General features: G+C 35.4%; 1 protein-coding gene across 4 annotated transcripts; it reads right to left on the bottom strand.

Annotated features, from left to right (window-relative positions):
• Positions 1–3,911: 3,911 nt before the first annotated feature.
• On the bottom strand, positions 3,912–23,695 carry LOC142546995 (nuclear pore complex protein NUP160). 4 transcript variants are annotated; one of them, XM_075655015.1, is made up of 27 exons: positions 23,313–23,695; positions 21,642–21,774; positions 21,270–21,534; positions 20,932–20,992; positions 18,810–18,967; positions 17,629–17,726; positions 16,637–16,741; positions 16,455–16,552; positions 16,127–16,247; positions 14,834–15,016; positions 14,466–14,658; positions 13,709–14,265; positions 12,036–12,198; positions 11,519–11,799; positions 11,240–11,427; positions 10,722–10,798; positions 10,277–10,620; positions 9,477–9,545; positions 9,062–9,380; positions 8,619–8,747; positions 8,395–8,503; positions 8,211–8,288; positions 7,842–8,007; positions 6,946–7,053; positions 6,384–6,524; positions 4,599–4,772; positions 3,912–4,239 (listed from the first exon to the last, which is right to left on the bottom strand). In XM_075655015.1, exons 1-27 carry the CDS (start codon positions 23,498–23,500, stop codon positions 4,198–4,200), a joined length of 4,548 nt encoding a protein of 1,515 aa, XP_075511130.1. In that variant the 5' UTR covers positions 23,501–23,695; the 3' UTR covers positions 3,912–4,197. The 4 variants fall into 4 exon arrangements, with proteins under 4 accessions (XP_075511130.1, XP_075511132.1, XP_075511131.1 ...); XM_075655017.1 differs by having other exon boundaries at positions 7,842–7,974; XM_075655016.1 differs by having other exon boundaries at positions 11,519–11,796.
• Between the last annotated feature and the right edge of the window lie 1,408 nt (positions 23,696–25,103).

The raw sequence follows: 25,103 nt of genomic DNA, 5'->3' as shown, positions 1-25,103 counted from the left end.
TTATAGTATTAAAGTTTTACATGCTTATGTGAGACGAATTGACAATTTGGAAAGTGATTTGCAACTTCCACTATTGACTCAAAATTCGTCATTGAAGCACTATTATGTGGTGTATTTTAAGGAGTTTCATTATGGGCTTAGAATTATGGATTCTATGTCTAAGCCATTAAGATTATATTACTGCAATTCAGTTATGGTCTTTGTGACTAAAGCGGTGGTCGAATTAAGTATATCGACATAATGTATTTTAAATCGTTGGAGGACGTGTTAATAAAGAGTTATTGAACACGTTAGCACTGAATTGATGATCTTTTAACCTAAATGCATGCAAATTTCAGATGTTAAAGGATCATATGGTAATTACTGATGGATTTGATTCCATAATAAATTTATGTTATATACATTTGGTTTTGATAATGAAACACATTCAGATATGATATTTCTCATATTCAGTTATGTACATATTCAGTTATCTTTGGAAAAAATATCAATAAAGTTGGACCTCGAATAAACATTGGGTTTATTCATTAAGTAATACAGATTTGAAAGATATAATACATTGTGATACATGGAAGATCATACTCGCTTTTAGAGAACCGGTCGCCATGATTCATGTATTTTGTTTTCTTATATGGTAAATTAGATATATGTGTCAAGTGGGAGAATGTAAGAAATATGACACATATTAAAAGAGGCGTGACGTGTAGGAATTGACGACGGCCAAGAAGCCTACCATTGTTTGACAAACACCCTCAACTTTAGAAAAATTGAGATGCGTAAACAATTTTTCTTTTGACTCTCGGCTCCCACAATTAACTCATTGATGGTATGAGAGGCCTATATATACAAGCGTTTGAGGTTCCTTAAACATACAATCTCATACAGAATAATACACCATCTATAGAGAGATTGAAATGTTTAGAAGGTTTCAATCGGAGGAAAATTAGAATACTTAAAAATGATTCAATGGTCGGAGATAACGCTCAATTTAGCTTCCGCATAATTGTTTATCATGTTTATATACGTGCAAAAACATGATTTTTGAGAAAAAATCTCTAACAAGAAAAAAACATAAAAGTAGATGTTCTATGTGAGGAGGAAGCTTGGGAATTGTTCTTGAACAAACTTGGTAGTGGCACAAAACTTTCTCACGAAACAGAAAAAGTTGCAAAAGATGTGGCAAAGATATGTGCGTGGCTTGCCACTTGGAATTATAACGATGGGTGGAAGCATGAGAGGTGTCACAGACATTCATGAATGGAGAGATGCAATAGAGGAACTGAAAGAATTTTCAATGGGGAAGGATGACATGGAAACTGAGGTTTTCCCTGTACTCTTCTGTAGCTTTAACCGCTTGAGGTTATTCCAGAAAGTTTTTCTGCACATGCGTGGTCTTCGAGTTCAGGACTTAAGTTACACTTGGATTCAGGTGTTACCGAATTCCGTTGCCGAACTGGGAAATCTTAATGCACTGTTACTAGCATATTGCTTTGACCTCAAGTATTTGCCACCTCTGACAAAACTCACGGGGCTGAAAGAACTTGATCTCAACAAGATTCAAATCAAAGAATTGCCTCCAGGCATGCAAAATTTGATCAATCTCAAGTGTCTAAATTTGGGGGATATGAGCAGTCTCGAAATGATACCAGCTGGATTATTTGCGAACTCTCCCTTCTGGAACGCCTTATTGTTCCAGACCATCTTCAAGTGAGAGGAGAAGAGATGGAAGAGTTGAAACAGTTGGAAGAATTTCGAGGATCGTTCTGTGATGTGCACGATCTCAACAAATTCATCATATCCCGACAAAAACATGGGAAGCTTAACTTTTACAATATTTCAGTAGGTAAGTCCGATTCTGGATCAATGGTCTATTTGAACAAAAAGATATTAAGTTTTAAACTGCTGACTTTGAAACGATACTGCTTTAAGAGAGGAAGAGGGATAGCAGACAAAATTTTGCTGCCACTGAACATGCAACATTTGGTAATATCTAAATGTGTTGGCCTGAATAGCTGCTTATCAGATATCTTCCCATCATTGAATTATTTAACGAGCTTGAAAATATTTAGACTCAACCAATGCGATGAAGTTGAGTGCTTTTCAAGATAGAATCCCAGCGACCCTATGAAAGGAGAACAAGTGTCGTGCTGCATCCCATTCCAAAGCCTCGAAAGACTACTTCTGTATATATATGTTACCTAATCTCATTTCTATCATAAAATATGATGTAGTGACCGCTGCACCTCTGTACGGCACCTTCTGTTGTCTGAAAGAGTTGCACATCAAATCTTGCAACAAAATTAGGAAGCTGTTCACACTAAGGCTGCTGCACAATCTTAGCAACCTTGAGGAGATTTATATCTCTGAATGTGCAAAAATGGAGGAAATAATAGGGAATGATGGAAAAAATAACTCAGAACCAACTAGCTTCGGTCCCTGCCCAATGTTGTATTTTTCTTCTCACGATGATCGAGTTATTGTTACCATACCGAAGTTGAGAAGAATCTCTTTAAAATGGTTGCCACGATTAAAAAGCATCTGCAGGGAGACAATACTATGTGATTCTATCAAAAACATTATACCGCTTCAATGCAATAAATTGCTTCAAAACTAAAGATGCTTCCTTTCTATGTGCTCCATCCTCCGACTCTATTACAGATTTGGATTGGAAAAGAAGACCAAGACTGGTGGGACTCAATAGAATGGAGTCACCCGAGTGTGAAGGATATCTTTCGGCCTTGTGTTAAACGTTTGGGCTAGGCCAAGCTTGAAGACAGTGTCTTTTGCTCTTTTGTTTATCAAGCAGCTTCAATACTTTGTACGGTGCTAACAAGATGGAGCAGCCGAGTTCGAAGTCATTCAGGTTCAGTAACTCAATTCATATTGGTGCATGGATGTTTTGGAATATTCGAAAGAATCTTAGTGCATCTTCCAAGAAAGTGGAGGCCATAATAAGCTTGTCTTACCGAGCTCTCGTGGCTGGAAATACATGCCAATAAATAATCGATTCTGATAAATCTCATTTTTCCATTTAGAACAGATGAATGCTGAGGTTTCAGATTCAAGATAACATGTTAAAGCTGAATTATGGAAAGTTGCATTATTTATCTGCATCATGTCTCTTTGATTTGTCATTCTACATGATGTATCTTGTTTGGTGCAACACTGTCATACAGCACAATGAACGCTCGTTTTCGTTCCATCTTTATTTTGTTTTGTTTCCATTTTCTTTCCTTCGTGTTTTCGGGGTACAAATCGACTTCCGAGAAACTGACTTTGTTACACGCCCGCGTATGTGTGGGTGGTGGTGTGTTGCAGTAATGTAGACTTGATAATGAATTATCTTGAGTTTGATATTTTCATTTTTTATTGCAACCTTTTTATCTTTATTGGAAACGAGACTCTGTAATGAATTCCAAAATCAAATAAACTTTAGAGCTAAATTTTAAATAAAAAATAATTCGAATTTGACTCAAATTAAAGTTGCTGCAACTAGCAGGGATGCCTTCCCATGTCCACTTGAAATCACTGTAATCCACCGCCCAGAAGAAGCTAAAAATGTAGGCACCTTTTGGCACACAAGATTCTAAATTATGGGACTGACACGGAGTACTATGATTCTATTCCTTTGTTTTTAAAAGCTCTTGTACACTCATGATATGTTTAATGAAAGGAACTCATCCCTTGGTGTTTAAAAAAAACTGATTTCTGGATATGGAAGAAGTGGAGATGTTTTTAAAAATATAGACATAAAAAGAACAGAGATAGTCACAAACGTAAAAATTATGTCAGCGGGAGAACTAATTCATGCAAAATAGTACAAACGAAGTGTGAAAATGTAACATTTAAAAACAGAGTGAATTTGGGGTTAAACAAGTGTCCATCAACGATAACTTCACTTGAGATGCATCGAAATTAAAGAGCTGATATATCGAATACAGCCCTGCTTTTATATGTGACTTTCCATCTATTGAGATCTCAGCAAGTTTTCATCCAGCAAATAAATACATCCGGCCTCAAAGTTCTTTATAGTTCCTTTCTCAGGACATCTCTTGCTCAAAAAGAAAATAAATACAACTTAATGCACAAAATGAATATTACACTCAACCAGCCTTCAACCACAAAATCTTCAGGTCGACCAACCGAATAGATAATGGTTGGAAGCCTCACAGTGCAGCAGGAAAGACTACGGATACACTAAATTATAGAAGACCGAGCATCATCGGAGTCCACTTTCAGCTGTCAATTAACAAAACAACCATCATGTCAGTCAATAATAAGAGATCACTGTAAGAAACCATTTTATACATCTATCGTTCGGTAACAAGGTTGATTTTTTCCCTTCAAAATAATCAAGTAGGTATATTATGGTATCAGATGACACCACACCAATTTATGAGGTGAATACTGGTACCATACTCATATAATGTACTGCTACAGACATTAAAAGTTTTGATTATTTTTAGCCACCAAACACCTTAACTATTGACAATTTCACAAATTCACACGATCATAGCATATGACAAACAGCGAGCATCCCAACTCTAACACACACAATCCAGCTAACGTGTAAAAGGGTAGTATAATAAAGAACTTACAAGATTTAGATGGTTCAACAACACGCCATGCAATAACTTTTTCAGCTTTTCACACTGATCAATCCTGTGGCCCAGTCTAACCGATTCCTCAAGCAAGCACCACAAACGTTCAATTGAAGTATATGGAAACCAAACTGCAAATGGCTTTTTACGATGGATAACATCAGCTGGTCGCTGCAGATATTCAAAATTTTAAGTTCTTAGCAAATTAAGCTTTTTACAAAGGAGTATATCCATCATGATAATGCCAGCTGCATAAATACTTGTGCTTCCTCACATAAATGTAGAGAAACATGAACCTCCATCATTTGTCAGGTGTATAAGCAAACTAGAAATACACCAGCCAAAAAGAACTGAAATGAAATAATCATAACTTGGTTTCCATAATCCAGTGGTGTCTATGGCAATCACAGACTTGTTGATAAGAAGCTCTGCCAGGATGCTACTTTTTCAACCCACGATTGCTAAATTAAAATATGGTTGATTTAGTTTTGGTGTATATACGAGTCGTGGACATAAAACAAGAACCACAGATTGAGAGAGAATATGTCTGTCACACCCAAGACAGAATAAGGAGAGAGGCCTACTGGATGGAATGGAATTTGAAAATCAAGGACCTACATCTCAAGCGAAAGAAAGGTCCATGATGTAGTGGAGATTCAAAAGATGCTTTACGGACTATTGCGGCAGAAATAATATCCTAATTTACACCCTTTCCACCAGATCACCCCATCATTTGACATAATTTCCACACTAAAAAATGCATGTCAATGTGAAATTTCAACCAATAAATCTTTTCCTGAAGTTACCTAAATTTTCGGATTCCAATGTGATATAGTATAAGCCTATAAAGATTATTTGAAAAAGAACAAATGAAAAATGCATCACTAAAATGTATGGCTGCTTTGAACCATTCAATTGAATATGAAATAATTTGTCAGATACAACTTTCGTAAAAAACCTTGAAGGGAACTTGCAAAAAATTTGGTCTGAATTATGAGGTTTTGAGTTGAGCAAGCTGCATTGAAGAGCTAATCCAAACAATGCTAATTTCTCAAATTTGAATTATACTTGAAAGTCCATCCACATATAACTTATGATGGTTAACGGATTGGGTTGATCTAAAACCTATCCGGTACACTATGGTTCCCACATCCTATATTCTATTTCGATTGGATTGGCTTTTAGAAAATTGACAAGGAGACATCCAAATTGATTCGAATCCAACTCTGAACCAATCCAAACCAATGTGTATTATTAATTTATTATTGCAATACATTAATAAGAACATAGTTTATTGTAAGAATTTTATTTATTTTTTAAATGACTTATTGTTTCACTCCTAGTTCTTGATCGATAAAATATTTAAGTACATATTGATTGAAAATAAAAAAAATAGTTCAATCTGGTCTCCACCTTATGCTAATCCATTCCAACTTTGTCAGCAATTCGGTCAAATCCAGTTCAATTTGTTTTGTTCTAACACGATCTGGTAAATCTGGAACTACAATTCCGTATATTCCCAGATTGGTCGTGTTCCATTAGTTTACACCCTGGAACCGGTTTAATCAGATCCAATTCAGTCACCGCTAAAATGCCTACATATAACCTAGGTTCTAGAGCTCAGAAGTTGACAGCATTTTTTCAATACTCTCAAGGTCCAAGAGATGAATTTTTAAACAAAAGCTGAAAGTATACATTGGATACCAGACTGAACATAACAGCAAAATGTGGCAATAACCTCAAGATCCAACTGCTAAACAGGAAAATATATGGGTAACTTACAACTGTCGCCAAGGCTTCAACGTACTCAATCAACAAATTAATCGCTTCCACGTAACGGCCGTAATCAACATACAGGCAAAACAATGATGCCGGGCTTGACTCTCTTCCGGTCATTCCAAAACTACTTTCAGTTCGAACACCCTGTCATGTGAAAAATTATGAAATGACAGCATGATTGCTTTATGGGTTTATTATTTCCCAATAAAGAACAAACAAAAACACGATGCTGCTGAGCCTACCAAATTATGAGTTATTATCTGCCTATATAAATTATTCAACTTCACCCATTCTAGATCCAATAACTTGTGAAGAAGTCTGGCAATTTACTTTGTCATAATAAGAACTGGCATCCAGCTTTCGATTGTGGTACCATTGCTGTAATCGGCCACATCTCAAAAAGACACAAATTTATAAATCTAAATGTGTATGTTGTTAAAGTTACACCCATTACATGAAGGTACTAGTTTCTTCAAACGTGTTCACTTAAAAGTTTTTGCACTTAATTATGTATCACGACAGTATATTACTTAATCCTTTAGCAGAATGCTATGCCAAAAGTTACCTTTAGAAGCCGAACCAACCAAAGAGGTAACTCAATTTGAGGATCAGCTGAAAGAAGTGCTCCGGCAACAATTAATGGTAATCTCGGATGAAAAGATATGTACTTGTCCTGCAGTCGATAACCCAAACAAATAGTGCTTAAGAAAAAAATAGGTTCAATATTGGTTCCACACAGGCAAGTTACTACCAATTTCATATAGAACACCTCCCAGCCAAAACGACACTGACATGCAAGCCAAAGAAATCGTAAATCAGTTTGAGATAATAATTAAAAAAAAAATGCTAAAAATGAAAATAAATGGAGTAAAAGGTTCAAAAGGAATTTCAACGATGTCGAGTCATCGACGGTCCAAAATTTGAGAGATATCTCATATAAACATCAAAATTATCACAGAGGAATCAAATGACTGGCTGGAAACTGCATTATCCTAAGACAAGTGGAAACTTCTTGATCTAAATGAAAATATTGAAATCACAATCCGCTTGCCAAAAATCTGGAAAAATAAACTTTCTAGGAAGACAATGTCACTGCCAATAAGTATTTAATCGTCAAAACATTGTGTCCAGTGCTTGTGGCAAAAGATGCACTGCATAGGAGAAATTTTGCAACTTCTTATGTTGTCCAATCTCTTACAGTAAGAGTAAAGGCACATTAACAACATAAAACTTTATGAGATTAATTAAACATTGAACTTTCCTGCCAAATTCAGAACATAGAAGTTGAACTGAAGTTTAACATCAGAAGGCAATGGACCGTTCAACGTGGTGGAAAGAGCAGCTAACAATATACTAAAAGAAAAAGAGCGGTTTATTATGAGAAAATAGAAAACCACTACATTAGCTAATCCAAGATAAAACATTCAAATGAAAACAAAATGACAGGAAAAAAGTACGGACAAGATAGAGTTCAAGTGTTAGCCAATGGCCACCGCTTATAGATTGTTGTCCTGGTGCAAACATCTCATTTGAATTCTGAACAGCCTTGTGGTGTGATGAAGTCAACGAAAGGCCATGTGTTCTATGATCTTTACTGGGGAAGGCAGACATATTATCTATCAGTTGTCTGCATCAAAACTATGCATATATTTACAAGATCGGAAAGGGAACAAAACTTTATTGATAAGTTTCAATCTAACCGATGAGATATTTTGACTTCATAAAATTGAATAGGTGTGAGCAGAAAGAAATATAATAGATGCTGCACTTATACAATACGTCGAAAACAAAACAAGAATCAGTATTAACATATAAAATTATGTTTAATACCCTTGGCCAAGAAGTAAGGAGACTGGTGTGCTCGGGCAGCATTTGAATGCCATGGCCATAAAGACTCTTTCAAGTTCCCTAAACAATATCAAATACCTTAATCATTTTAGAACATCAAAGACATCAAGGGACTTTCACAGCTCATCATTAAAGAATGACATGATAGGACAGCTAGGAGTAATACCATTTCAAAGCAGAACCCTTCCAGAACTTCAATATCACTGTAAAAGCCATATCATATAAATTTGTTTCAACCAACAGATCAATAAGCTCGGAAGACGGTTTCTCGTATCCTGAAGGATAAAGTGCAGGATTCAAACAAAGATCGACCTGGAAAGCTTTTACTTGGAAAGCCCAAGAAATTAATTCTTTGCAGTTTCCAAATAAGTGTCACCAGTTTAAACATACCAGTAGAGGTCCAGTTTATGTTTCCTAATGAGAGCAGGTGTTCTGCTGATGTTAAGACGAATTCACTTTCAAGTTTCTCAACATCCAAATAAGATTGTGACTTTTGAGGGAGAGAATCATCGACAGGAGCTGAAATATAAGAATAAAGACAAGGAATTGTGATCGGTCAATAACACAAGTAGAAAGGTACAAGTAGGAAAGTTATCAGTAAGACCAGCCTAGCAGCTTTTGCGAGACCATATTATGGTGCACAATAAGTCAAGCAACTAACTCGTTTGATAAAAAAAAAAAAACCCAAAAACTTTATTTGATGCAATTGACAAAATATACCACACGGTTTAGCAAAAAATGCAGAATTAGTGTATGAAACCATTTTCAGCGCAAATGTGGCATATTTGCTCAAATAGTTGATACTCAGAAGTTCATTGTATTGGATACTTTACATGGTTCCTGCTCAATCAGCCTAGCCTTTTTATTTGGATAATTGTTTTTGTCATGTGAAGTTTCTTCAATAGGAGAATCAATCCAAGCATGCGCAGGATGAGCAAGCTGCAGAGCATTAACAGCAGCAGATAGAGCATTCAATCTCTCTTGCAAAGCCAAAGACCTATACTGATTATCTTTTGTCGCTGCTTCAGCTCTCAATCGCACGGAGTACATGTATATGAAACTAGCAGCACTACGCCAGTTATGTCTGTACATTTGAAAGGCGTAAAGTAACTGAAAAGGATTTGGCTTTGTTGAAAAATCTGAACGCTCAGCCTGCAGAGCAGATATGTTAATTACTTGATTACATTAGTTCGTCAAGTATGACCCTAAACAAAGTATTCCAGTTTTTTTCGAAAAATCATATCAAACCTTCCTAGCAAGCTCTTGCTCCACCTTCTCCACTAAACCGATCAATGGAAACTGGCCATCACAAAGCATCTGTGGGCAATGAGAAAACAAAAATCCATCAAAATGAATCCTGATTCCTGAGGCATATTTGCATCATTGAAAACATCTCAGTCCAGTCAATGCACCATCATTTGAAATAGGTTTTTCCCATTAAAAAATCGAAGGGAAAAAGTTTCCAATATCTTGAACCTCATGAAGGGAGAACTTTGCAGTAAACTTTAACCTTCTCACTTGGAACATAGAACAAGCAATTAGATCAATATTAACAGGTGAATTAGAGACTGTTTAGAGATAACAAACATGATAGGAACACTCATGTGGATGAAGAATAAACATGTACACAGTGAAAATAAAGGAAAACAACCCCTAAAACAATAAGCAAGCAATGATTACTTGGCTCAGGAAGGTTAAATGGCCGAATTCAATATTCGTCTCCAATCTCCATTATGTACTCTCAAGAGAATAGTTGAAAAAATAATTATTTTCATTGATTCACTAAATAATAGTAAATGTATCACTACATTATAAACCAAATTAAGGAACCAAGACATCAATTGAAAGAAATTAAGGAACCAAGAGATCAAATTAACAAAATTCCTGGTTTCAAGATTCATAATCCTTGATTTCTGGTTCATTGATGTTTCCAACACTTCTAAACATGAGGAACCTTTAAAAAAATAAAGAGAAAATTGGTAACAAAGAAAAGTAGTCACAAGCAAAAAAATAAAATGTAGATACAGAGGTGAGGAAATAGCTACAACCTTCACAGCACCACGCTCATGAAGCACTATAATGAATCGTCTTAAACAAATACTCTTGCTTTCTTCATCTGGATTTGATATTATTGCACAATATGCATCATGGTAGTTATTAAGATCCAACGTCAACTTAAAAACATTCGCCCAAAGTCGGCCCTTTACGTTAGACAATGATTCCATAGAATGCTCCTGTGAGCTGCTATCTACAGGGCGAAGAGCCTCATCAACCAGCTCAAGTGCGGCCAGAGCAAATTGGTTGGCAGCGTCGTTCATATTGAACTGTTCAAATAGCTGCATCACCCATTGATAATACTGAAGCTTCCATGCTGCATCTGAGGTAAAGCCACCTGCGAGAAAGAGATATGCGTACTTAATAAAACAATTGCATGTATGTGAATCTTTCACGATAAAGAATCCACAAAAAAAATGATTAACTGCTTCACGTAACTGAAATCAACTCGCAGCCATCCTGCCTCATGTGGCAAACTTCGCAAAGCTGCAAAAGCTCCTTTAACTGATGAAGCTCTGAAAACAAAAATTGAAGGATATAACTATTGCTCCCCTTTTTTCCCATCGACTAGGAGAAATTAAATTGATGTTCAGAATTTAGATCCTTGAGAAGTTTGATGGAGATCACGCAAACTACAATTGACTGAAATTTAAGCAAAAAAATCAAAAATAGATGTAGATATGCAACAATATATGGGAATTATAGCCAAAATAAATAAGAAATCAAATCAAAGATAACCAATAACACCTTGTAGGAAAACCCAGTGGACTACTACAACAGAAAAAAAGCAAAATTAAACAAAGCTGGATGAGCACAACAGAAAAGCATAACTAACAAGTTGCAGACAGAGAGTCATGTACAGGGGAGCAAGAAATTAAACCAACATTTACATCTAAAACACTTTTTTTTCCGATTACATAAACCAGCAATCATGGTTTACAAAGAAGTCTACATGCCTGAAAAAGCAGCGTGCAGCTTCACAGGCATTTCTGTCTTTAATTGGTACATGCATTTCAATTTTTGTCTGAGCAACAAGACAACATCCAAGAAGATGAAGAAGCGTAGGCATTTTCCTATCGATGTCCTGAAGGCTTTCAAAGATTTTCTCCTTGCGCGAATAAACATCCACTAAACTGAGCAAATACTAGACGGAAAAAAATATTTCAGAAATCTTGACCAAACCTGAGCATGTAGGTAAATGTAGTACAATTATAGAAGAAACCAAAGCAACAAACCTCAGTGGCATTGTACTGCCCATGTCTAAGTAAGATTAGTGCAAGATCAATCGAATTGCTGAAGAACACAGAAGATTCTTCTCCAGCTCTTCCCCATATCATCCAGCTTGTAAATTCCAGACTTAAACTGATCAAGTTACAGGGATTTGGAAGCCGAGTTAGATAAAGATGCTTCAGATCTCCCAAAAAATTTTGCATACTCAGTAATAGGATAAATGCTAGAGAAAATTCACATTTCCCAAGCCTCCCATTCCACAGCCTTCTATCGACATTGCTATCTGCTAAAAATACAAGTCAGGAATCAGGATGAAATCTAACGAGTCCGCAATTCAGTTGCATAATACCTCAATTACCATAATGCTAATCAGTAATGTTTAGCATCAATAAGACAGCATGTGAACCACAAATTCAAATAATACTAGTACTAATTATTTACAATAATCACATATTAGTATACTACCAAGCAGCTGCAATGTGAAAAATGAGAGGACATTTTGAAATCTTATACAGTCCTTACCAATTTGTAAGGATGAAAGCCGAGAGCTAAAATCTTCAACTAAGGGAGATTCAGATGGTGTAGTCCCAAAGAAATAAATAATATGCCACTCTGTAATAATTTCTTGAATCATTGGAACTAACTCAACCTTAACTCTTGAAACATGGGAATGAGACATATTTATCTGCAAAAGAAAATGAAGGAGGATTGTTTTTGACATTAAGTAAAACTCTAAATGCCATCTTGCGCAAACAATTCTTTCCTTCTTCGTGGAAAATAGAGCCAGCAATGTGAATTTTGTGAAGTAAAGAAGTCCATACTCGTGATGGTTCCTTTCACTTTGAGTTGTTGAAAACAAAAGGAAAGAGAATCTGATGTCAAAACTTGATTTATAATGACTGAAGACTCGGAGAGAGAGAGAAATTATTTCCATTCAGGATCTAGAGGGCAGAATAACTATCAGAAATATTAGTTATATCATGAAGCCTAATTAAATACAGAAAAATTCTAATATAATAAAGTACCGAGATACCCCTTACACAGCCTCAGTTTTATCCCCAGAGAAACTACCATAATGGGTGTAAATGTAAAAGCTACCTAATGATAAGAAAGTATTTAAACAAAAGGGTTTATTCTGTAAATATTTTTTTTTGAGATTGATACCTTCATAAAAGGAATGTGTTCTCCGAGGAACAAAAACAATACTACAAGGTAAATAAAAAGACAGGCTAGGTTTATAATAAGTTAGGCTTTTTGTTTATTCAGTGAGAGAGATATCTTGTCCCTTTTTCATGGTCTGATACACAAGTACATAACGAATGTTAACATGCATCGTGGTCAAAAAGCTAAGAACATGGTTATAACTTCAACCTAATGTTAATGAATTCTATTCCTGATTCCTCCCATATCGACCCCATTTAAGGACGCCAAACCTAAAACAATCTTATGAGTTATGACAAATGAAATACATGTTCCTCTGCACTTTCCAAAATGCGACATTTTGTATGCTGAAATGAATATTTGATGTGGTAGATACATTCCTTGGGTATGCCCGTTGTAATTGTAAATTTTAAGTATTTTAAAAATATTTATGCTCATCGAAAAAAGAACCCATACCCTAGAAAAAGGCAATTTCTCGTGAAAAAAACACATTTAAGGGACAATTTTAAGAATATCTATTTACTTCTTCCATGCCTATTATTTTACTTTAAACTGATTGGTTAGAATATAAGGTATAAACACTGCTAGGAATCAGGTTTGCTCAAATCAGTTATAACGGCAGAAGCCTAAGTTTTGATGAATACATATCAAGTAAGCCGTAAGAAAGTAAATGTAATGACCAGGAAATAAAGAAATCTGCCTCAAATTAATTCAACAGGTCCTTGCTACCAAACTACATGAAAATATGTTGTTTCGAGGGATCAAAATGTAATTATTTTGTTATGCTTTTCTGAGGTTTCACCAATGCAAAACCATCGCATTTCCAATGGCAGATTACACATGTTATACAACTCCTTGGAAAGCACGACAGTAATTAAATCATTGCCCTCTAAAAAGGCCAATCATGGCGTGAAAAGCGTCAAAACCAAAAATTATACTTTTAAAGAAAAGTCGTAACATGAAATAATACAATTGAAAAAAGTGAGGTACGAGAATTGTAATTCTAGATCCCTAATGCAGTTAATGTGACTAACCTGCCCACTGATGCTAATCATATAGTTTAACAGCATAAGAACATCAAATGCGGATTCAAACATCACTTTGGCAATTTGGGAAGTAGCCTGCACCGTAGCAGAACAATTTATAGTGAAGACTGATTTGAAATCTACATCAAGTACCATTTTTTGAGGCACCAAAAACTTTAAGTATCTCTCAGCAACATCCAAGATCTTGTCCCAAGAGTTGGCTTTGTAGCATAAAGCATGGAGAGACATAAACATTTCTGTGGAAAATTTCCTCAGGTTTCTCTGATTAGACAACTCTTTCTCTGATACAGCATCAGCTCCCAGTTCTGATATATGTAGAGCTGCAATTGAAGAACTATATCCAGTTTCTAGTATCTTTAGAAACGGAGAAATAACATCCTCAGATGATATATTAGGTCTGCATAGAAGTGACTCATAAAATATAGCTGATGAAGCTTTTCCCAACTGTTGGCTCACATCATGTACACATTTGAGAAAATCAAGTTGAATCTCCAAGTCAAATTCATCGCCAGAATAGCTGAAATGCTTCAGCCCATCTAAGGAACCTGGTGGGCGGAGTAAAAGTTGAGAAAACGATGCAAAATGGACAAGTCCCTAAACTATATCTAAGAAAACGATGCAAAATGGACAAGTCCCTAAACTATATCTAATTTGCAAAAGCAAATTAGATGCAGAGAATAGTTATCTAAAGAGAAGGGATAAATGCTCATGAAAAAATTGATAGATGATACCAAGTCTATTATACCGTAGATAATATGCTCTGCATCCACCAAACCACGGAAAATAGATATTGTCCTACTCCTGACTAAGCCAATTGCACCTGTGACTGGATCAATGAACATGCCGCATGCGGCATTATTTTTGTACCAATTATTCACAAACCGGGAGCAAAACCTATTCCAACAATGAAAAGTTGAAACAGGACTTTCATAACCACCCTACAACAAAGTACAATGTTATTAGCTCCAAAATAACTACCTGAATCTCCAACCATTTAGCAAAACAAAATACAGTGTACTTTTGGTATGAACCAGGATTAAAGGCTGGTGATTTCCACTAAAGACAGCCTTTCAGATTTTGCAGTTCAAACTACAACAGAATCAAACACAATACCTGATGCTCAATAAGTGACAATATTTCGTTTTTTAATCCATTGGTAGTGAACAAACTGAATTCAGAATCAGTGAAGTGCTTGTTATGATCTGCAAATGTTTGCTTGAGAACAGCATTGCAATGAACACCAGGAAAAAATAGCCCACGTAGCAAAACAGAAGAGACAATTGGGACGACTTCCTCCTGCACAGCATGTATATGATTTCAGCATGCCAACAAATCACGTAATATATATTCAGGCAAGCTACACATGTCAAGAGGAAACCTAGAACACCCATTCGTTCAGCTAGTCCTGTTTACCCTGATTATAATCTCCCATGTCAGAAAAGACTTGCCTTTGTTTGGATTCATTTCACATAAGGATTCACCATCCCAGGAAATAACACCAAGAATTTGCCATCTTAATTTTTTTTACAAGAAACGATATTATAATAGAATAATAAAGATAATAGTTACAAAAGGTGGACATTTCAAGATATCCGCAGGTACGTCAACAAATTTGTCATCTTCATTATTCTTTCATAAAATACTTTCACCTCATTTTTCACATTTCTCAACATAATAATCACTTTTGTTTCAATTTTCACCACTTCCTAAGTATAGCATATTGTTATAATATATTGAAACACAATACACTGTCCTTTTATAATTATTTTTTTTTCAAATTATAATTTTAAAATATCTCATACATGTTAAAATAACTAAAATCCTATTATGTGACGTTTCTAACCCAATAACTCTTCGCATGGTAGACCTACAATATTAAAAAAGAAACAATATAAAAATTTTCTCCCCCCGAAAAAAAAAACAGCAAAGCTGCTTTGTATTTTTCAATATCAATCTCCCAAAAACACATTTCTCGAAACACCATAAATCAAATAATGGATCTGTAAAAATGGACTCTTTACCATAATCTTACATGAGGAGGCAAAGCTTTCAGGAATGTTGGTTCATCAACTTTCATTTCAGTAAATTATCTTAGGGAAAATAATCGAAGACAATACAGTTAACATTACTTCTTTTATTATTAATATAACCTACTTGCTCAACAAGATCAACAAATGTTGGTATTTTTGTAATTTACTACCTCTTGCTTACCCTTTCTCTTCAGTCATCACTGTGTGACAAACTGAATTCATGGCAGAACAAAAGTTCATTGAAAGATAACTAAAATGTGAATATTGATGGGTACTTCAAAATTAACGACCGCAAATTGTGAATATTGATGGGTAATTCAAAATTAACGATCGCAAGTTACAGAAATAGATCAACAAATCAAATTGCTTATAACACCTTGGAAGATGAAAATGCTGCACATGCAAGCGAAAAAAGATCTGCTGAAGAATGCTCAGAACTTTGATACAGAAGGTCCGCAATGAATGTTTCTTGCAATTGATAGTAATATGATAATCCCCTGACACAAAATCTAGTATCAGTAAATTGAAGCGCAAACAATATAATATAATTATTCAAGAAAAGATGCCAAAATAATACAAATAAAACATCATCTGAATTCCATACAAATCCAATCAAGTGAAAAAAATTATTATACGAGCAAAACATGTGCTGGTTAATGTAGCCGAGTGTATAAAAAAGAAACCAATACGCTCCAAGCACTTACTCATTGACGTCATCACAAAACAAGTTGTGCAGTACAAGTCCATCTTCCTTGAGTATCCACAATTTGTTTGAAGTAAGACAAATATCTATAGGTTCACCCTGAGAAAGTTCGAATAGAAAATGCATGAAGTAGTGGGTTGTTTATCAGAAGCGGTACAAACTAGATGCTGACGAATTAATTACCTCCCGTAATGATATTTGTTTCAATGAAGGCTCCAGAAATAATGTTAACCTGTCTCCGGCATTACACCGAAGACCATGTAGAAATATTGAATCCGTGCTATCTCCCTACCAAGTTGCCATTCAGAGCAAGTAACATGAATGTAAAGAGCGAACCAGTTACATTTATAGACAAAAATATTTTGAAAATCTAAAGAAGTCTAAATTAATATTTTACTATACAGTAACAGGTTAGTTGCTGTAAAGCATTAATCAAAACACTTTTACATGCAACACAATCAGTAATTTTATCCCAATGACGTAAGGATTCTGTGTGCACAAACATCAAACTCCCCAACTTTAAAAACAATTTTTTTTACCTGGAAGTCTATAGATTTACAAAATATCTTAGTTATCTCCTTATCTGCAATTATTGAACTGTTTCTACATGATTGTGTTTGAACCCTTAGTGTGGTGAAGTATTCCATCTTCTTTATAGCAGTTTCTTCCATACTTCCCAATCAGTTCTTCTCTGCTTCAAATTCCCAACTACAATGATCAGAACTGCTCTCTACTTGAATTACTACAGATATCCCTATATTAAAAACTCACCCGAACAAATTTATCAAAAGACCATAGACAAAAAAGACAGATCTGGTCTTAAGTTACTGGTCAAGCATCCTATTAACACCTCGACAAATTTAAAATCATGATAACAGTAACCTCACATTAAGAAAAACTTAGTTATCGCAAATTTGGCTTTTAAAACCCTCAATATTTCCAAAACATTATGGTCTTAAATTACCTGGTAATTCGATTGCCCTGGAGAGGCAGATAGATCGAGACTTTTCACTTAATAATACAAGGTAAAACATATAAAGTAACCAATATTCATTCAGAAAAGCAGATGCAAATGAGGCTGGAAGCTGGATGGGAAAAGTAAAGGTCGGACAAGAATGATACAGGTTGGATATAATAGCAGGTAAGCTAGCAATACAAAAGCATGGTCTTGTCACCTTTTCTCCATCTACCAAATGCTGCTTGTGCAGAATTGCCAAAGGAATTATGCCTGTGTTATAATCAGCTTCCCCCACCCACAGCCTCACCAAAGCACCTGAAAGCATTAAACAGAAGTCATGTTATAATCATATCGCAAGCTAAAAATAAAATCACGACCATAAGAAAATAAGTCATAACAGGTCCACTTCAAATAATGTGAGAAGGTCTTTATTTGTAATGTATTTCTTTGATCACTAATGGGACTGAAAACACCATTACACTAAATCGGCTAGACACTAACCAGAAGAAGTGCCAACAATCAGAAGAAATCAAATAACCCTATCTGAGAAATTACAAACGGTAGATGCCACTCATGCCAAACATCCTCAAAAAACATCCCTATATCCCTCTGGCGTGCAAAACCCAGTACATTTCTCATAATCACCATGAAGCGACACACATCAATACATAGTTTGGCAAAAAGCTCTATAAAATTTCTCAACAGCTTTTGTAATGCATGTTTGTCTTCTACTGGTAATATTCTATTTCATCATCAAAAGGAAAATGTGAGAAGTGATGGGGACTGGTCCATGTAGATGTGTTTAGCATATGTCGTGCTTCATTTAACATAGGTTAATAATGAATCAGAATATCAATAATGAAACTGTTATGGCTCAACTGCCCCAAGTGCAGGCTAGGCTCTTATGGGATTAGAAAGCCACTTTAGGGTAGGTCAGATTTAAACATCATTTAGATTCTAGCTTGTGCTAGTGACAAGGGGTATTTCATCTCTTGTTAAGAGATGCTCCTCTGTGGCAAATCCTTATCTGCATAAGGGTTGTGTCATCTTAATTTTCTTATTCTCTAAGTCAAATCTTAGCCTAGTTTCTGGGATCTTGATTTGGTGTTGTGGTGAGCAAGCCAAATTGTAGACATCATACAGACTGTTGCCTGTAGTATTGATACACGGTATTGCCAGTTTATTTTTGAGGTTCTCATCAGCAGGTTTCCGAGAGTTTAAGCCAAAATATTTTGCAAAAAATTTACATCCCTCTTCTGGTTATTATAGATTTAGATTTCCTCAAACAAAGGGGAAGTTTTGATTAATACTCCTGATCGAATTTTCAAAAACCACAGCAAAGTCAAAATTATCGATAATATTAACAATAAGACAAGTGATATAAGAAAGAGAACGTACCTGGCAATGTTTGGTCTGTCATCATATTACTAAAAATTTTACCACGAGTTGAAAGGTCCCAAACTCGAAAACACCCATCAGAATGAAGCACAAAAAGTAGTTTTCTCTGGTGCACCTCTGATATTACTAAATCCTGTACACCAGCTAGTGTTGGACCCCTGAATGACAATTAAAACCGTTCTGGTTGACAAAAGTAAGGGCTTTACTTGAGAAATAGAAGGCAGAACCACTTCTACAGTTAACCATGGAGTAGTAGTTTGGTTTGATTGCATATAAACTTTTAAGTACTTTTCAACTTGATGCAGATACCCACCAAAAAAATGATGGAATCAAAACAATTGATCCAAGCTATTTACTTTCATTTACGGAAATAATAAATGCAGTAAATTACAGAAGTCTAATCAAGTACCTAAGTGCTTGACATGGTTTAGAGTAACTGAATCATCCCATTCAAGCGACATGATATCCTAGTCCTAGAATCTAAATATGTAAAGAAAATTCCACCACATATCACCTCACAGACACAAACTATTGATTGATAGTAAAACAACTATTCATTTTTCTATAAATAAAAATTAATGAAAATTACCTCACAATTTACCTTAAAGTCATCATCCTACATTTAAGGCGTGTTTAAAGGGCTCCTTGAGCTTTACAGTAAACCAAGGCTTGTACTCCACTACCAAAGCACATTGCTCCATTGACAAGCTGTGCCTTGGCTTGCATCTAGGTGCAAGGGCTAAACCTAGCTGCACCTTGAACTTAGATTTGGTGGACATCCAATGATTATGTAAGTAACAGTTCATTACTTGAGATTTCCCAATGAATTATTTCCTAAGTTCGCTTTTAACTAAACTTAAATACATCTCCTAATTTGAGCATTTCGAAACTCTTTTATATGTATCCAAGTGATCCTCCTTTGTTGTATTGCAATTAATTGGTACTGTGTCAACCAGCTAAATGCAAAGTTCAGGCTTATTGTCTTTTAGTTTGTCTAAAATTCCAATGAAAAATTCCCATTCACAGTTATATTTTTAACCCGAAAAATAATAATTTATGAGCTATTTTCATCAATTAGAAATATAAATGTTTGTGACAAAATTTCCCCAATTCACCTCTTCAGGGAAATGTAAACACATGAGCAAGAGAAACTAAACAAGGTGGTAAAATTTAGTTCTATGCAAAATTAAGATGGAGACCTAACATTACAGCAAATTTAAAGCCAAAACTTTTCATAAAACACCACTGTATTTATGAAAATTATTCCATAAACCTAAAGAAATGTAGAGAAGAATGATATCTAAAAGTAAAATCAGAAAACAAACAAGATTTTGGTGCTCAAACTTTAAATAAATTAGAAACGAAGACAGGTTCAAGATTCTCTATCCAATGAGCCCCTTCCATATCATGTTCCACCCCCTAAATCAATCATGTATATCATATTTAAAAAAGTATTAATATTAACCGGCTCCCAATGTGATATAACAAGTTTATGTCTGCTTCGCAAGGTAAACTTCTCCATCCCCCTTTTAATCATCCTCTTTTTGGTTGTTTATGCATCTCTTTAATAAATTTGTAAATTCTCACGCATTTATCACCTTTCTAGTCAGAAAAAAGTGAGAGCATAAATGTGCTATCTTTAAGATTCAACCATCATTCCTCTCTACTATTTCGATAATGGCCAATCTTGTATCTTGTTTTTAGATATTCAAAAATAAACCCATTATGAATTTATAAATTCTTAAACTTTTAATTGTTTTATTATCGATGTTATACCTTTGCCATAAGTTTCTGTGAATAAATAAACAGTCCAATATCCAATCTCTTCAATTGAAATAAAATAATATGTGAAGAAAATCAAATCATCAAGTAGAAACCTGGAATTTGCTATGAAAATTCTAAAAAATGATAAAGTTAGTAAAAATGATAGGAAGGGCAAGGAACAGAGATGGAGAAGACAAAACCTAATCCAAGAACAGTTTTTTTGTCATGAGAGAAAAATGAGAAAGCTAAGCAACAGATCAACATTATTTCACAAGAGCAAATGAAGTTAATTTAGTGGATTGAACAGAAATGAAACATCCTCGTGGAACAGCAATCAAGAAGACATTAGAAAATGTACCTCGATAATATGCCCCACAACCGACCAAAGCCAGTATCATCTCGCAGTTCAGACACAAAGCCTAAACCCCGCATCAAGAAGAGTGTTAAGAATAATACCATAATTATAAGTTGAAAAAATGCAGAGTACATAAACAAATCAGTAGTCGAACAATTAGCAACTGCTCATAATTATTTTGGATTCAATAACAGCACAAACACGTCATAGTTTATAATCAGAAAGACAATCTCGGATTATTATCATAGTGGATCCAAATAAAATACGATGAAGTTTGACAGTTAATGGAGATGATATCTGTGATATAAGAATAAAAAGAAAGATAAGATCCTCTGGAAGACCTGGAGCACTTGGATCAACTGTGCCAAGTTGGAAATAACCAACAGATCCATCACTTCTTCCAATTACAAGACAACCTGCTGTTGCTGCAACGGCTTTTATTGCTCCATTGTACGGTTGAATTTGTGTGTTATACTCAAGTATCTCATCAGTTGGGACAGAGGAAGAAGTTCCATATTCAAAATCGTTCCTCAACCTAATAAGGAATGCAATTCCTGACATTGTCAGAGCATAAAGCAAAAAATGATTTCCAGGAGTAAACTTTTCCTGCATGTACAAGAAAGCATCAGTTAAAACCTGGCAATAAAAATGAACAATCAAAAGGAAACATCGACCAAGATAAATTCATTAAAGAATAAAGATAGAAGAAAGACCTCATTTTTGCAGATAAAAGCAAATGGAAAAAGAGTGTCAGGGAAAATGAGTCGAAGTCCAATCCTTGGTATCTCACTGTTATTGGACAACTCCACAAGCTCCAGAATATTTGAATGGCTCTTGCTGGTTTTCCTGTGGAATAGAAGGTGGTGTTGATCATCTCTACTTGGTGCAGAAGCCAAAAGGAGAACAAGATCATAAAACATAATGAGATTTTGAAGCCATAAACAGATGGTGCAAAAAGTTTCCAGGAGAAGAACACTATGATATCCCAGATGCCAAATCCAAAATATGCAACCAACTACACAGATGGCAATGTCAAGAAAAATACAAATTGTCATTGGAAGTAAAGAATCCACGAGGTAACAAGAGGGTAACACAAAGAAGCATCTCAATTTAACATCTTGATTCTTAATTAACCGTATTTTTCACCCAATCACCCTAGATCAGAAAAAAATGAAATAAAAACATATTTTCAGAAATAAGAAAAATTACTTCACAACTATCTTTGCTTTGGACAGACATGGTGTAGCGTAGGCGATCACATTTTGTACTAATTGCTTCATAAAACAATCCTTTAAAAACAGTCCCCATCAAGTACACATCATACTATCCATATGACCATATCCACAAAACGCTTCACATTTCTTAAATGTCAGGATAATTTGAAAGCGGACTAAATACGGATGTCTCTCTGAGATAGGGGATTAGCACCAGTTCATTGTATTTTGCTTAACAATAACAGAGGCACAAGTGACACTAGAAAAAAATAATTATGCCAGACGAAAGAGTTGTAAGTGAATCAAGGGCCATCCAAACAGAACTTTTAAATCCCTAGAACCATTAATATGGGCACTTTGGGATTGCAAGGTTGACTTCATAGTCCACCTGAACCATCGACCACAACCATGGTTTGCAGGAAAGACCTTGTCACAACAAGGATGTATCACAATGAGAACAAAATAATAGGGATAGCATGAAGCACAAGGTGAATAACAGGAAATGGTTAATGTAACAGCATGGAAAAACATATGCTAGCTTGGAGCAAAAGCTGCCGATATTACCATGAGAGTCTCAGACTAGCATATGTTGAACGGTTGTAGACTTGTAGTTATGGTATGACATTAGTGTATTTCTAAAGTTCTATTGAAAAACATAATGATGTTTTACTTAACGAAAAATGTATGGAATAATTGTGATCTTTTCGTAACGTTGTGATAAAGCTGAAGAGAGACATCACACGGATACCATTCCTTCCAAACCATGGTCAATAAGAACGAGCGCTGGAATGTAGGTGAATATGGCACCAAAAATACATTATTTTTGCACCATCAGAGTCGTCGTGTCCAAGTCAAAATTCATGTCATTTATGTGTCGTTCTCATAGGAGTCGTTAGTGTACTTCAGTTGGGTAGACAGCAGTTTTCATTTAACAATATAAATGTTTTTGCAAGCCCATTAAATCAAACTTTGACAGCATAATATAGCAGTTCCAAAAATCAACTGGAAAAAAGATCCAAGACAGAATTTTTAGCATTCTAGAGCTTGTAAAAATGAATAAATAACATAAGCACGAAATATAAGCATTATCTAGTAGCATTTTCCTAGCTTGTAAACAAACACAGGTACGAACTACACATACACAAGAGAGCGTAGAAGGGGTTAAATTACCATATAAAATAAGAGGGGGGATCTCCGATAGGGCAGCAAGAGGCGAAGTCTTTGGCAACTGGATTTTGAGAAGTAGTGGGATTCGAATTAGAAGAAGATGGGATGGAGACTTGAACCCACTCGATGGAGTCGGTGCTGAGTAGAGGCACCTCCATCCCCGCCACCCGCCACCCGCCGGTGTTCTCCATTGACGTCGTCGGATACAGCTGCTGCTGCTATTTTGGTAGCTATAGAGAATGGAGAAAAGGCTTGGAAGAGAGTGAATGTCCCGTCCCTTGGTCGTAGAGTCGAGAGGGGTTACAACTGACGAGAAGTGTGGACTTGGGTTTTATGTGGGGGGAAAGGCCGAGAATTTGAGCGCACAGGAAGGTTTCCTCGTCGTGAGTATAGTTTTGATGGCTAAATTCTCGGTTCAGTCCATATGTTTGGGGTAGTCTCGATATAGTCCTAAACAAATATAATGAGCCGATTTAGTCCCAAACGTTATCAAAATTGTCTCAATCCTATTTTTCTGTTAGTTTGCTGTCAAACTTAACAGAGTAGATTGACTTCATAAATCAATTAGAACAAAATTAAAATCCCCAAAAAATCGATACTTTCTCTACGCTAAAAATTCCCAAACTCCTTCGTTTCTCCCCCCTCAAAATCCCCAGAAAAACTGATGCTGTCTCTACGCTAAAAATCCCCAGAAATACCCAACCTCCTCCATCTCGCCATCTTTCGCTGTCATCAAGGTATGTACGCAATGCTTTTGACTGGAATTAATGTAATTCTTGAAATCTTTAAATCGAAGCATCGTGAAATCTTAGAAATATAGCCGCATCTGTAATATCTTGAAATTGGGCATAAATTTTTTTCGTTGATGATGGTCAAATCCGTTAAATATTTTAGCGAAGTATCATTTTTCGTAAGCTAATTGCTTGTTATTTATTAGCAGCCGAAAGTTACATCTGTGAAATAAAAATGGTGAGCTTCAGTTTTTTTAAATTTTTTTGTGAAATATATTGTGTTGTTTGCTTGTGTGAAATACTTAATTGTTCTTATATTTTTGTTGTGATATAGGGTAAAACATATGTAGTTTTTATTGGACGAAAACCCGGAGTATATGAGACTTGGGAAGAGGCACAAAAGCAAGTCAATAAATTTAGCGGCGCATCCCACAGGTCATTCTTGAGTAGGGAGGGGGCTATAAAAGCTTTTGATTCTTATATGGACAAGCAAGCTCCAGTGCAAGCTTCTTCCTCCACCAACACTATCGAAGAAATGTCGAACACAACTTTTAGTGCAAATTCAGATGCAAGTGCAAGTACAAAACCCACTGAAGCTGGAAAAATAGATAAATTGAACGAGGCGCTATCAAATTTAGTGAAGATAACGGAGGAGATAAAACAACAAATCGAATCTCTAAATATTAGTGGTGATGGCAACTGATAGATTGTATTGAGCATGTTGTAGTATCTTGTAACCTTTTAATAGATTGTATCGAGCGCACAATATTATTTTGTAAACTTTTAATACAATGTATTGAGCGCACAATGGATTGTAGAGAATTGAATCTAATATTATTTTGTAACCTTTCAGATTAAGTTTGGTCCCAATGTTTTAAACGGTTTATTTTTTTAACAGTTGAGGTGCTAGACTTTTTTAACTTGTGCATTTTATTATGTCGTTGGGGAAGGAGAATTTGGACTTCAGAATGGCAAGTGCATTTTTCTTGAGGTGCTAGACTTCAGAATGGCAAGTGCATTTTTTTTTTCTGTTTTCTGCTATGGTCCCATTATCTGGCAAGCA

Source organism: Primulina tabacum, chromosome 5 (genome assembly GCF_025594145.1).
Source record: "Primulina tabacum isolate GXHZ01 chromosome 5, ASM2559414v2, whole genome shotgun sequence".
Lineage (NCBI taxonomy): Eukaryota > Viridiplantae > Streptophyta > Magnoliopsida > Lamiales > Gesneriaceae > Primulina > Primulina tabacum.
Note: the sequence above shows the minus strand (reverse complement) of the source record. Positions and strands in the feature narration are given on the sequence as shown.